The sequence below is a fragment of the Sceloporus occidentalis genome, unplaced genomic scaffold (genome assembly GCF_023333645.1).
Source record: "Sceloporus occidentalis isolate IW3139 unplaced genomic scaffold, rSceOcc1.0.p SCAF_64, whole genome shotgun sequence".
NCBI classification, from domain to species: domain Eukaryota; kingdom Metazoa; phylum Chordata; class Lepidosauria; order Squamata; family Phrynosomatidae; genus Sceloporus; species Sceloporus occidentalis.
Window position 1 is genome coordinate 4951560 of NW_028317044.1, and position 12695 is coordinate 4964254.

Genomic DNA, 12695 nt, shown 5'->3' on the forward strand with positions numbered 1-12695 from the left:
GTGGCTGAGAGTTGACGAGATAGAATCATAGAATCATAGAATCGGAAGAGACCGCAAGGGCCATCCATTCCCATCCCCTGCCATGCAGGAAATCCAAATCAAAGCATCCCCGACAGATGGCCATCCAGCCTCTGTTTAAAGGAAGGAGACTCCACTACACTCCGCGGGACTTTGTTCCACTGTCGCACAGGCCTTACTGCCAGGAAGTTCCTCCTAATGTTGAGATGGAATCTCTTTTGCTGTAGCTTGCATCCATTGTTCCGGAGATGGATAGGCCTAAATCTGTTCACATTTTATGCCGCCATACTTTTCTTATTAACATTCATGAACTGGAATGGGTGGAAGGGTGGGTGTGACTGCATACAAAACTATTTCTCCTCTGTTATCCTTTTAGAAACTGTATTTACTGTGTCTGCCACCATCATTACCCGGTATGATTAATAGTGCATTTATGGGTTACGTTCACTCTCAAGTCATTCTCCGGAATCTGGTAATTAAAAAGAGACATATAATGCTGCTTTCCTCTGCCTTCCTCTGTAGGACTAAGGAAATTGCACTGGATGCTCTATGATGTTACCATTTCCATCCATACCTCAAGTATCTGTTGAAATCAAAGGAGGCATAAAACAGGCCTAGCAGAACCCATTGAAACAAATGACTGCGAAAAAAAGGTTTCTATGGCCCCATGCAGACAGGCCAAAATAAAGCTGCTCCGGGTCACTTTGGAGGTATGCTATTTAAATGATGCATGCATCCTAAGAGTCCGGAAGCCACGCCAAAGCCATTCACCATCCTAAGGACTGGAGCGCAGTTTTGGCGCAGCTTCCGAACTCTTTGGACGCATGCATCATTTAAACAGCATACCTCCAAAGTGACCCAAAGCAGCTTTATTTTGGCCTGTCTGCATGGGGCCATAGAAACCTTTGTTTCGCAGAGTCATTTGTTTCAATGGGTTCTGCTAGGCCTGTTTTATGCCTCTCATCAAAGCATACCCAACAGATGGCCATCCAGCCTCTGTTTGAAGACCTGCAATAAAGGAGACTCCACTACACTCCAAGGAAGAAGTGTGTTCCACTGTCAAACACTGGTCCCACTGGTCACTTCTCTCCAGGATGAAAAGGAGCCATTGCTGTAATCAAGATATACTATATCCACAGCATTCCCTTCATCTACCAAGATGGTCATTTTATCAAAGAAAGAGATCAGATTTATCTGGCATGACTTCTTTCTCTGAAACCCATGTTGACTCTTTGTGATTGTGGCATTGCCTTCTAGATGTTCACAGACTCTCTGTTTAATGATCTGCTCCAGAATCTTTCCTGGGATTGATGTCAGACTAACTGGACAATAATTGTTGGGATCCTCTTTCTTCCCCTTTTTGAAGATGGGGACAACGTTTGCCCTCCTCTAGTCTGCGGGGACTTCTCCTGTTCTCCAGGAGTCCTCAAAGATTATTGCCAATGGGTCCAATATTATATTTGCCAATTCTTTTAATACCCTTGGATGTAGCTCATCTGGTCCTGGAGACTTAAATTCATTTAGGTTAAACAGGTATTCCTGTACTATCTCTTTACTTATTTTGTGCTGAAATTCCCCTATTCTGTCCTCTGCTCCATTATCCTCGGGTTGAGTTCCCTTTTCCTTTTCTGAGAAGACTGAGGCAAAGAAGGTGTTGAGTAATTCTGCCTTTTCTCTGTCTTCTGTTAGCATTTTGCCATCTTCTCCACGCAGTGGCCCTACCGTTTCCTTCTTCTCCCTTTTGCTGCGGACATATCCAAAAAAGTCCTTTTTGTTGTTCTTAACCTCTCTAGCAAGCCTGAGTTCATTCTGTGCTTTGGGTTTTCTGACTTTACCCCTACATGTGCTCGCTATTTCTTTGAATTCCTCTTTGGTGATTTCCCCATTTTCCCATTTCTTATACATGTTCTGTTTAAAACCTAGCTCAGTTTAAAGTTCCTTAGCCATCCATCCCGGGTCCCCCCCCCCCCTCTTCAGTTTGTGATTTGAAGTATGTATGTTGTTCTTTTCTGTTTTAAAACAGCCTTCCTGATAAAAATATGTGCAACATCCAAAGACCATATTTCAAAACGAAAATGGAACACTATGAAATGTTACCTTGGATAACCTGGGTGAGTCACTCACTAGGACTGTACACATTTCACTTAAAGAGCCCAAACAGTGTGAATATGTTCTGTATGTTGCCTCCATTTTGAGCCCTGGTGGCGCAGTGGTTAAATGCCTGTACTGCAGCCATTCACTCAAGACCACAAGGTTGCGAGTTCAAGACCAGCAAAAGGGCCCAAGCTCTCGACTCAGGCTTGCATCCTTCCGAGGAGGGAGCTAAAATGAGGACCCAGACTGTTGGGGGCTAATTAGCTTACTTGCAAATTAGCTTACTTGCTGTTCACCACTATGATCTCTGGAATAGCGGTATATAAATAAATGTACACAGAGCCCATGCATGGCAAGAATTTTGCCCTAATGGGCCCTATAAGGAACGACTGAGGGAGCTGGGGATGTTTAGCCTGGAGAAGAGAAGGTTAAGAGGTGATATGATGGCCCTGTTTAAATATCTGAAGGGATGTCATATTGAGGAGGGAGCAAGCTTGTTTTCTGCTGCTCCAGAGACTAGGACCCAACGGAGCAATGGATGCAAACTGCAGGAAAAGAGATTCCAGCTCAACATTAGGAGGAACTTCCTGAGAGTAAGGGCTGTTCGACAGTGGAACACACTCCTTCCTCGGAGTGTAGTGGAGTCTCCCTCCTTGGAGGTCTTCAAACGGAGGCTGGATGGCCATCTTTCGGGGATGCTTTGATTTGGATTTCCTGCATGGCAGAAGAAGGGGGTTGGACTGGATGGCCCTTGTGCTCTCTTCCAACTCTATTAAGGGTACAAGAGCATGGACATAATTTAGTCAACATTTGTTAAACCTGGACCAGTGGTCATATGACTGGGGTTCATAACGAGGAACAGAGGCAACAGATTCATCCTCAAGGAGTACGGAGATAATAACTGAAGTGGTACAAATGGAAGGACACCTGTCAGTTCTCAGATGAGACATGTGCTAGTACATGATGCCCTCTGGAGAGGAAGGGAAGCAGTGATGTGCAGGCCTATCTAACATAGGCGAAGATCCATGGTATAACAGAGAGGCTGACAAGACTCATCACGCCCACCAAGCACCGAACTTGAAGTCTTCACCAAGGGAGACAAATATGATTTAATAGGCATCTCCGAAACCTGATGGGGTGCCTTTTATGATTGGAGTGTAGTCATGTATAGGTGTAAACAACTCTATAGAAATAGACCAAACAGGAGTAGCATTATATGTTGAGGATGTGAACACTACAATTCTATGATTTTTTAAAAAAAGGTTTTCATTGGCATCACCATATTGTCAACGAATTATAGGTAGGAGAACACTTTATCCCAGGTTAATTTAATCCCTAAGGCAGTGATGCTTGATACACTTATCTGGACATCAGTTTCTATGCTCTCAAAGTAGTTTCTTCTAAGTAGACACATATGTAGTCTAAGTTAGAAATATTGGGGAGGTGGAAGTCATGATGCATTTCCTCCCAGTTCAGTACTCTTTAAATGTACCCCAGCTGTAAAGACAAACACTTCTTTAAAGGGTTTTGTTTTTAAAAATCATTTCTCCCATTGAACGGCTTAGCTAAAAATATTTATCAAGGTGGGTTTAATACACACAAAGAAAAGAAAAAAAGACCCCTCCGCACATATTTGAATGGCCAGAATTGCTTAAAATGCAGACGCTGGAGTGAAAGTATTGTTAGTAGGCATTTGTAATGAGACAAAAGAACATTCTCCGTCCTGTTTCCCAGAGTTAGCAGAGCACAAAAGTGTTAAAAATGTGTAGCATTTATAAGGAATAGGGCACACACACACACACACACACAGGCAGAGATGCTAATGGCTTTTGCCTTGGTTTATAACCCAATTTCCATCCTTCGTTGCTTCCCTTTCGTAGCACTTAGTACCCCTGAAGAGCATCCAAGTCGTGAGAATCTGCATCCATCAGCAGACTCTGTGCAAATCTTGCCTTTTACGGCTATACAATTCTGGCATTTTCTTTCATTTCATGACTAAGATTTTCCTTAAAAAACATGTTTCGCTGGTCACAGGGCACCATCTCATTAAGACTTTCCTTTTAAAAACCTGCCATAGGGCATCATCTAGGCAAATACTCCTTTGGCAGCCCAATAAAGTTTCTCTCTTTCAGGGCTTTGTCCACAGTTACAATATATGTATTAATCAACTCTTTCATTTCCTTTGTAAAGGGTTCAAATGTCTTCTGCCAGGCTCCCGACCGTTTGAAATTCCCATCTCGGTTGTTTTCAACGCAGAACAGCCTGTCCTCTGTCACAGTGATGTTCAGAAATGCAACTATTTCCTTCAGCTTGGGTAGCAGAGCCTGTTTTAAATCTTCATAGTGGATGACCAGGAGGTGTTTGCCATATTTAAGCCAGTCCAGCACATGAGAGGCCCACCACGAAGCGTAGCTGTTCACAAACTCTGGCCATTCTACAGAGCGGGGAAGAAAATGAAGAGGACTGACTTACACATTTTCAAACACAGCTGTCAATTACTATGGGCCTGAACAGACAGCCCAAAATAAAGCTGCTTCGGGTCACTTTGGAGGTATGCTGTTTAAATGACACATGCATCTTAAGAGTCCAGAAGCCGTGCCAAAGCCGCACTCCGGTCCTTAGGACTGGAGTGCAGCTTTGGTGCAGCTTCCGGATTCTTAGGGTGCATGCATCATTTAAACAGCATACCTCCAAAGTGACTCGAAACCGCTTTATTTTCACCTGTCTGTTCGGGCCCTATAAGATGGAAGACAGAAGAAAGCTACAAGTTAAATAAAACAACTGAAGTAGCATAGTGCAGCCTTGAGGTAGTCAATAACGAATACTGTAGAAAGGAGGAGAGAGGGAGGAAAGGAGAAAGAAAGAAAGTTCTCTCAGCCCCGCTTTCCTAGCCAGGTCGGGGCTGTGGCAACGTCACGTTGTGGCCCTAATCCGGCCTTTCCAGGGTGCAAAAAGGAGCTGCAAAAAGCAGCACCTTTTTGCAACCTGAAAAGGATGTGATAGCCATGGCGCCGCAGCTATGCAACACTCCTTCGGTACAGCACCATATGGACGCAGCACCGGAGGAGTGCAGTGATGCCATGTGCCGTATGGAGCGGCGCACAGTATCACAGTGCCCTGGGGGCAGAGTTGGGGCATGCGTCGTGAGCACTCTACACTCTGCCTCCGCCTTCATGACGGCCCAAAGTGCCAGTCTGTATAGGGTCTCATTCTCTTTAATACTGCTTTGCGTACTTAAATTCTAAAATCTATTTCCATCCATGGACCACACTTGTCCTTTCCAGTTCTCCAAAATCCCCATTTACAGACTTTGGTCCAAAACACACTACAGAAATAATCAAGTTTGAGACCACTTTAACTGCCCTGGTTCAATGCTAAAGAATCCTAGGAACGTTAGTTTTGTGAGACATGTAGCCTTCTCTGTCAGAGAACTCACAACAAACTACTGATCCCATGTTCCCTAGCACTGTGCCAGGGCAATTAAAGAGGTCTCAAACTGGATTATTTCTGCAGTATGTTTTGGGCCTAAATGTCAGGGATGTATTCAGGTCTTTTAGTCAAAATCTCAAGTCATAACTTAAGTCTCTATCTTCAAGTCTCATGTCCTTGCAAGGGACTTTTAAGTCAAGACACATGTTGAGTATCAGATCTGGGAGTCAACTCAAGTCCTTGCAAGGTATTGTAAAATCATGTCTCAAGCCTGGGAGCTAAAAATAAGGAGGTGGGGTGCATTTCTCAGAGGGAACAGCAAGTGTATTAGGCAATGGGCTTCAGGCAGGGGTTGAAGTCTGTTTGGCAGCCTGTCCTCACTGCATATCAGAGGAACCTGTAAACATTTCCAAAAGTGTTAGAAGCATCATTCCACCTGAAGCCTATTGCCTAACATATCTGCTGTTCCCTTCTAAGAAATGCATCCCACAGTTTGGGGCCAGGTCTTGCCTACTGCTTGAAGCGAAAGGCACCAGTGAGCCAGGCCTGAGACAGACTGGCAGTAACCGGCGCCGATGGTGGTGTCCATATGGTCTAGGGTTTGGGAGCGTGCAGTTGGTGTGCGCTCCCAAACCCTAGACCATATGGACACCACCATCATGGCGGCTTCCTGTCCCCATGGGGGCTGGCATGATGATGCAAGTGCTGCGCCATGTCTGTACATTGGGACGCTGCGCTTGCATCATTGATACGCCACCGTGCATCTTTTTGATGCAGTTCGGCCGCTGTGGGCTCCCTCTGGAGCTAAAATGAGCAGCTCCAGGCCACCCTTTTGGAGCAGTCTGTCGAGCCCCTCAGTCACTAAAAAAATACACAAGCCAAGTCAGTGCATCATTTTAAAAACTGTTTCCGGAAAAACGCAAACAATTTTGATTTGTTTAATTTATCTATTGCATTTATATCTTGTCTTTCTTCCACAGCGGGATCCAAGGTGATTTCCAGAAGTTTAAAAGGACATTGAGGTCCTTTACTCATGGCCAACCCCATTGGGTTCAGTTTGGCAATTCGGACACCCACCTGCTGCTGTGCTATGGCGCCACTGTTGATGCGCCACCCACCACTCAACAACCACAGTTGTCCTCACATGTGAATACCTTATGTACATTCTCAAAAAATCACCCATGTCCTGTAATACAAAGAACGGTTTGATTTATATCTGCTTCGATATACACATTTTTATTCTATTTACCTTTGCTTTTCCAGTTCCGATCTGTGGCATATCCAAGGTGACCTGCGCATTTTCGATTGAATTCTGCCACCAGCGACTTGTAGGGATTCCGTATCAATAGGATGGCTGAATCAAACATTTCAATTTCCTTTTTGCCACTTTCATGTGTTTTGACGCAAATAGTTCTCCTACTTCTCCAGTGATCTTTTTCGCCTTTGAAACCTATATGAAAACATGGATGTACATAAAAGCACGACAGTCAGCATGTACAGTGGTTTGAGTGGTGGGCTACAGCTTTGGAGATCAGGGGTTGAATCCCCACTCAGCCATGGAAACCGGCTGGATGATTTTAGGCAAGTCACAATCCCATTCTGAACAAACTTTGCCATGATATGGCTACCTAAAGGATGCCATAAGTTGGGAAGGAAGGCGCATAACAATGTGTCATTTTGAGCCCTTCAAATAGACTTGTCACTGTGATGGTCATTTGTTGGGGTAAGCTCCATCACAAAGTAAATTACGTAAACTTTGGTGGGTTAGAAAAAGAACAACAGAGTTTTCCCGAAATGAGAAACTAGAGCGTGTCCAAAGGAGGGTGACTAAAATGGTGAAGGGTCTGGAAACGATGAAGCCCTATAAGGAAAAACTTAGGGTTCTGGGAATGTTTAGCCTGGAGAAGAGAAGGTTAAGAGGTGATATGATAGCCCTGTTTAAATACTTGAAGGGATGTCATGTTGAGGAGGGAGCAAGCTTGTTTTCTGCTGCTCCAGAGACTAGAAAACGGAGCAATGGATGCAAGCTACAGGAAAAGAGATTGCAGCTCAACATTAGGAGGGGCTTCCTGAGAGTAAGGGCTGTTCGACAGTGGAACACACTCCTTCCTCGGAGTGTAGCGGAGTCTCCTTCCTTAGAGCCATTCAAACAGAGGCTGGATGACCATCTGTCGGGGATGCTTTGATTGAGAGTTCCTGCATGGCAAGGGATTGGACTGGATGGCCCTTGTGGTCTCTTCCAACTCTATGATTCTATGACTGCAACTCCCAACATTCCTCACTTTTCTACAGGAAGGGCTACACTGTGCTCAGCCCTGTGCTCTCCAAAGGTAAAAAGGATCCATATATCAGCCAGATTGGTTGATTCACTGCTCAGGCCAAGTTATCTGAAGAACTGCAGTCATGTGCATCTGTGTGTGCGCACATGCGTGTGTAATGGCAAGAATCAATAATCCACAGACCTTTATTATAGAGGGTTCCATCGAAGTAGTAGCTCCCTGTGTAGAATCCTGTGGCATGTTCTATTAAGTGACGAACCCATGTATTTCCAGCTCCAGGGAAGCTTGACAGAGCAACAAACGCTTTGGATTTTGTAGGGAGAAACCTCCGGTCAGTGCAGCGAGTATCTAAAACCAGATAGAGATGGCATTTCACTGTAATCACACCAGAAACAGCAATAAAGAGCAGTGAAATTCTTCTGTCTCCCAGGACATTCCATCTCTGGCCTCAAGATGGTCATCTTGGGACAAAAAGAAGTCCAAGGAGAAACTGATGGATAAGAATTCATCCAAACTCGGGTCTCTTGCACATTCAACTGGGCAAGGGCTTCTTATCTTGCCTGCAGCTAACCTATACTAACTACAGTTTGCTAATAGCCACTGCTTAGGCAATGCTAGTTCAGGGATTTGTCTTTAGGCATTTGCAGTGCATTTTATGGGCTGGCCACTGGATTGACCTGTATAGAAGACATAATCGAATCTTAAATTTGAGGGACAAAGGGATTTGGATTTACAAGCCTTGTCTCCCACCTTGTTCTTTGCCTTCAGTTGCATCGCCACAGCAGCACTGGTGCAGTTTGACACCGCTTTATCTGCCATGGCTCAAAGCTATGGAATTCTGGGATTGGTAGTTTGGGGAGATGTAAACCCAGCCTCGGAGGATGACAGTAGCAACCTCCCCCTAAAGAAACGTGCCGAAAAAATCCCAAGATAGAGTCACCGTAAGTTGGAAATGACTTGAAGACATACAACAACAACAAGATATTTAGTTTCTCTGTCAGAGTGCTCTTGTGCCGCAACAAACTACAAACCCCAGAATTCCATAGGATGAAGCCAGGACAGCTAAAGCAGTTTCAAACTGCACCAAATCTGCAGCTAGATTTGTAAATGTGTCTCTTACCTTGCACTGGAGTCTGATAGACCAGTCGATAGTCCTCCTCCCTTGATATTTTGGCCACGCTGCTGGCATTCTGCGACACGATACAGAGCGACTTGTCTGAGTTGTTTCCTAATGGGAAATGAATGGTAGGGAAGCCACAGTGACACTGAGGTCCTCTGATAACTGCCAAAGGGAATTCCTAGCACAGAAGGAAAACAGTGGAGGGGAAAAAGCAGGACAATACCCATAAGGAACACAGCAGCCATCAGAAAGACAACTGTCCGAACAGAAACAAATGTGAAAACCTTGCATTCTTTTTCCTATGTGAAACTGATGGGCAAAACGTGGCATGATCCCCTCCGCCAACCTGTCTAATACTGTCTACCTTTTGACTCCTCGCTTCCCAGAACCATCCCCTGTAAAAGTCACGAGCTTATTTTCTTCTTTGCTGCCTGTATCTACTGCCTTCAATTGTATATTAAGGAGTTCTTCGAATCAAGAATGTCTATATTTCCTTGAATTTTTAATATCAAATCAGCTAATAGTTCAACAAATCTTTTCTTATTCTTAAATACCCCAATGTTGGAGGTATTTAAACAGAGGCTGGACGGCTATCTCCCAGGAGTGCTTTGATTGTGAGCTCCTGCATGGCTGGAGGTTGTATTGGCCTCTTGCAGCTCTATGAGTCTATGGCCCGGTACAGATGGGCACGTTGCGGCGATATTAGGGCTCGATAGGGCTGGGCGTCCAGACACGCCCATCCCTAGTGACATCACAGGTGCGCACCACCGTCCACACAGTGGGCGCCACAGCTGTGGCAACGCGTAAAGACGCCTGTCAACAGAAGTGGCATCACAGGGCTGCACTGCAGCCCTTATGATGGCGCAAAAAAGGAGCCGCCTAGAGTGTTTCGCCACCCATGTGTACCGGACCTATGATTCTAATAATTCAGCAAATTCATATTTAAATGAAGACCTTTCATATATATAGGGGGGAGAGAGAGAGATTTGGGGATGGTGATAATTTTCTTTGGGCCAACCTTTTTGTATTTACAGTAGGCCCTTGGAATCCAATGCCAAAATCTGTGGATGCTCAAGTCCCATTAAGTGCCATTTAGGTGAAAATGCATCAGATTAGAACATTTACGGTTAGGTTTAGGGTTGCTTACATGCAATGAATGGTTAGAATTACACATATTGTACCTGCAAGGCCCTTAGGACCTCGCATGATTTATATCCTTTGGTTCTGTTTTGTTTAATTATAATAAATGCTTCCATATAAGTATCTGCTCTTTCGACACTCCTTAACAAGTGTCCTAGTTTGGTTGATGCTTGAATAGATTAGCAAAGAAAGAGAACTAGAAGTCCTTAACAAGCCCCAGTGTATGCTAAGGGAAATCCAATACGAATTCACTGGGTGGTGGCAGCATGATTCGAGGATCTCCAGGGGTCATCTTCAACTATACAAGGAGTAGGAATGTAAAACATGAGACTCAGGGAGAAGCTAAGGATCTGCTGGAGCTAAGAGCCTTAGGCAGGACATCTGTTTGGCTTGGTAACCCTTACATAAAATGGCAAAATCAAGGTTTGCCTTTTGGAATTTATATTTTTGGGAATGTTTTCAAGCTAGGGATGCTTGAATCCGTGGATAAAGAATCCATGGCTACGAAGGGCCGACCGTATTTATTTTATTCACTGAATTTATACCAAACCTTTCCCCTGGGATGGGATCCAAGGCTGGATGGGATCCACTGTAACCTTTTAAACCCCAGTTAGCACTTTTGAGACTTTGGGAAAGTATTCTTCATTGTACCGCAAATTTTGCAATGCATTTCTTAGCTCCAAAGTGCCTGTATGAAGCGACACTACATTAACATTGTATATAGCGGGGAAATTGTGTGTAAAAATAAATGTTAATGCTATGCTTTTAAAAATAAGCATGGCCATGGAGTCATCCTACAGAATCATGGGATTTGTAGTTTCCTGAGGCACCCACACTCTATGACTCCCAGGATTCCATAGGATGGAGCTACAGTGACAAGTGGTGTCAAGCGCCATTATTTCTACAGTGTACATACATGCTCACATAGTCAAGCAGAAATTCAAAACATTGGGAGGGATGGATTTATAACCACATTCATCAACACGGTTTCAATTTTTGAACACATTTTCTTACTGAATGCATATTGATAAGTCCATGTTGTTTCAAAGTGCACATTTCTAAGTGAATTTTGTCCTGAAACAGACATTTGAATAAAGTAAAAATTGAATGTGCCATGTGTGAGAGAGCTCTAATGCTGTCCTCCAGCAGTGAGGAGAAGCTCGGTTGGACAAAAGTAATGATCCAGTCCTAATGGGGTAATTTATAGAGCGTCCCCAAGGCTCTCTTCCCATGTTCTAGCAGCGTGACAAGACATTAAATAGTTGTCAACATAACTGGGTTCAAACCACTGCATTCGGTCTTTCTCTGCCATGGAACATGGCGGAAACAACTCTGGAACTCTTAGTCATTTTTAATTGCCACGTGAAGGACATTCAAAGTGGTTTAATTTAGAACTCCATTTTCAAGGAGGAAGAATTTAGACCCTTAGTTCATTGTAAGTGGGAAATGAGTTGAACAGCCATATATATATGCATGCTTTAAAAATAATCATATAGGATGCATCTGCACTGTGGAAATCATGCCGTTTGCCATCACTTTAATGGCTAGGGAGTCATCCTATAGAATCCTGGGATCTGTAGTGCCATGAGGCACCAGCACTCTTTTGCAGAGACGGCTCAAGACCTCATAACATAAGAGCCATATATATCTGAGAGAAAGCCAACATGTTGTAGTGGTTTGAGTACTGAACTATGACTCTGGAGACCAGGATTCAAATCCTCGCTCAGCCATGGAAACTCACTGGGTAACCTTGAACAAGTCACACTCTCTCAGCCTCAGAGAATCTATGATTCTATGATTCTATGAATGGCAACAGTAAACCCCCCCTGAAGAAACTTGTTCCCCCCCCCCCCAAAAAAAAATCTTGATAGGTTCTGCTATAGGGTTGCCATTAGTTGGAAATGACTTGAAGGCACGCAACAACAACAAAGGCAATAGTTCTGAAGACCTCTCCTGTGCATGAGAGATGCAGAACATGGATCTTCTAGGAGGATGTTCCAACAGACCTTGGGGGAAGTCATGGAAAACCTGCAGCCTATAACTCCCATCAGCTTCCAGCTGGGGATAATTGGTGCTATAGTCCAACAACATGGAGAGGGGCCAGTCATCCACTAAATTCGCCCCTTCACTGGGGCAAGCAAGCTGTCCTTACCTTCTTGGAGCAAAATTCAGAGCACATCTCTACCGTCAAGTTGGAACATATTAAAAAGGCTGGCAAGACGTTGGTTAAATTTTCTGGTGCTCTAAAACATCCTCGATAGATAGCATTTCGCCCTGCAGGGATAGGAAATAGGTTTCTCTGTAGAAACAGCAACAACCGAAGCATCTCACTATCACAGAGGACACACACACAATGCACACACTGGAAGTAATATATATATATATATATATATATATATATATATATTCAAGTGGAAAGTGAAGAAAAGATGTTTTCGATCCTACCAGGTTGAAATGATGACATGACCTCTAGCAGGGCCCAGTCTGTCAGGGACATAGCCAGGATTTAGGAAGGGGGGGGGGGGGTCCAGACTAAGTGCCACCATTATAATGGGGCTTGGGCATGGCGGCGCAGCAGCACACACCATTCATTTTTCTAATGGAAGGGGGGGTCC

The 12695-nt window shown here is 44.2% G+C and overlaps 1 protein-coding gene across 1 annotated transcript in view; it reads right to left on the bottom strand.

Annotated features, from left to right (window-relative positions):
* Nucleotides 1-3664: 3664 nt before the first annotated feature.
* WSCD1 (WSC domain sialate O sulfotransferase 1) overlaps nt 3665-12695 on the bottom strand; it is a 49734-nt gene continuing 40703 nt past the window's right edge. The window contains exons 5-9 of the mRNA XM_089493338.1: nt 12233-12354; nt 8941-9118; nt 8004-8168; nt 6791-6991; nt 3665-4546 (exon numbers count right to left, since the gene is read on the bottom strand). Coding sequence (XP_089349464.1) covers nt 4194-4546; nt 6791-6991; nt 8004-8168; nt 8941-9118; nt 12233-12354 — 1019 coding nt within the window. The 3' untranslated portion in view covers nt 3665-4193. The remainder of the gene's footprint in view (nt 4547-6790; nt 6992-8003; nt 8169-8940; nt 9119-12232; nt 12355-12695) is intronic.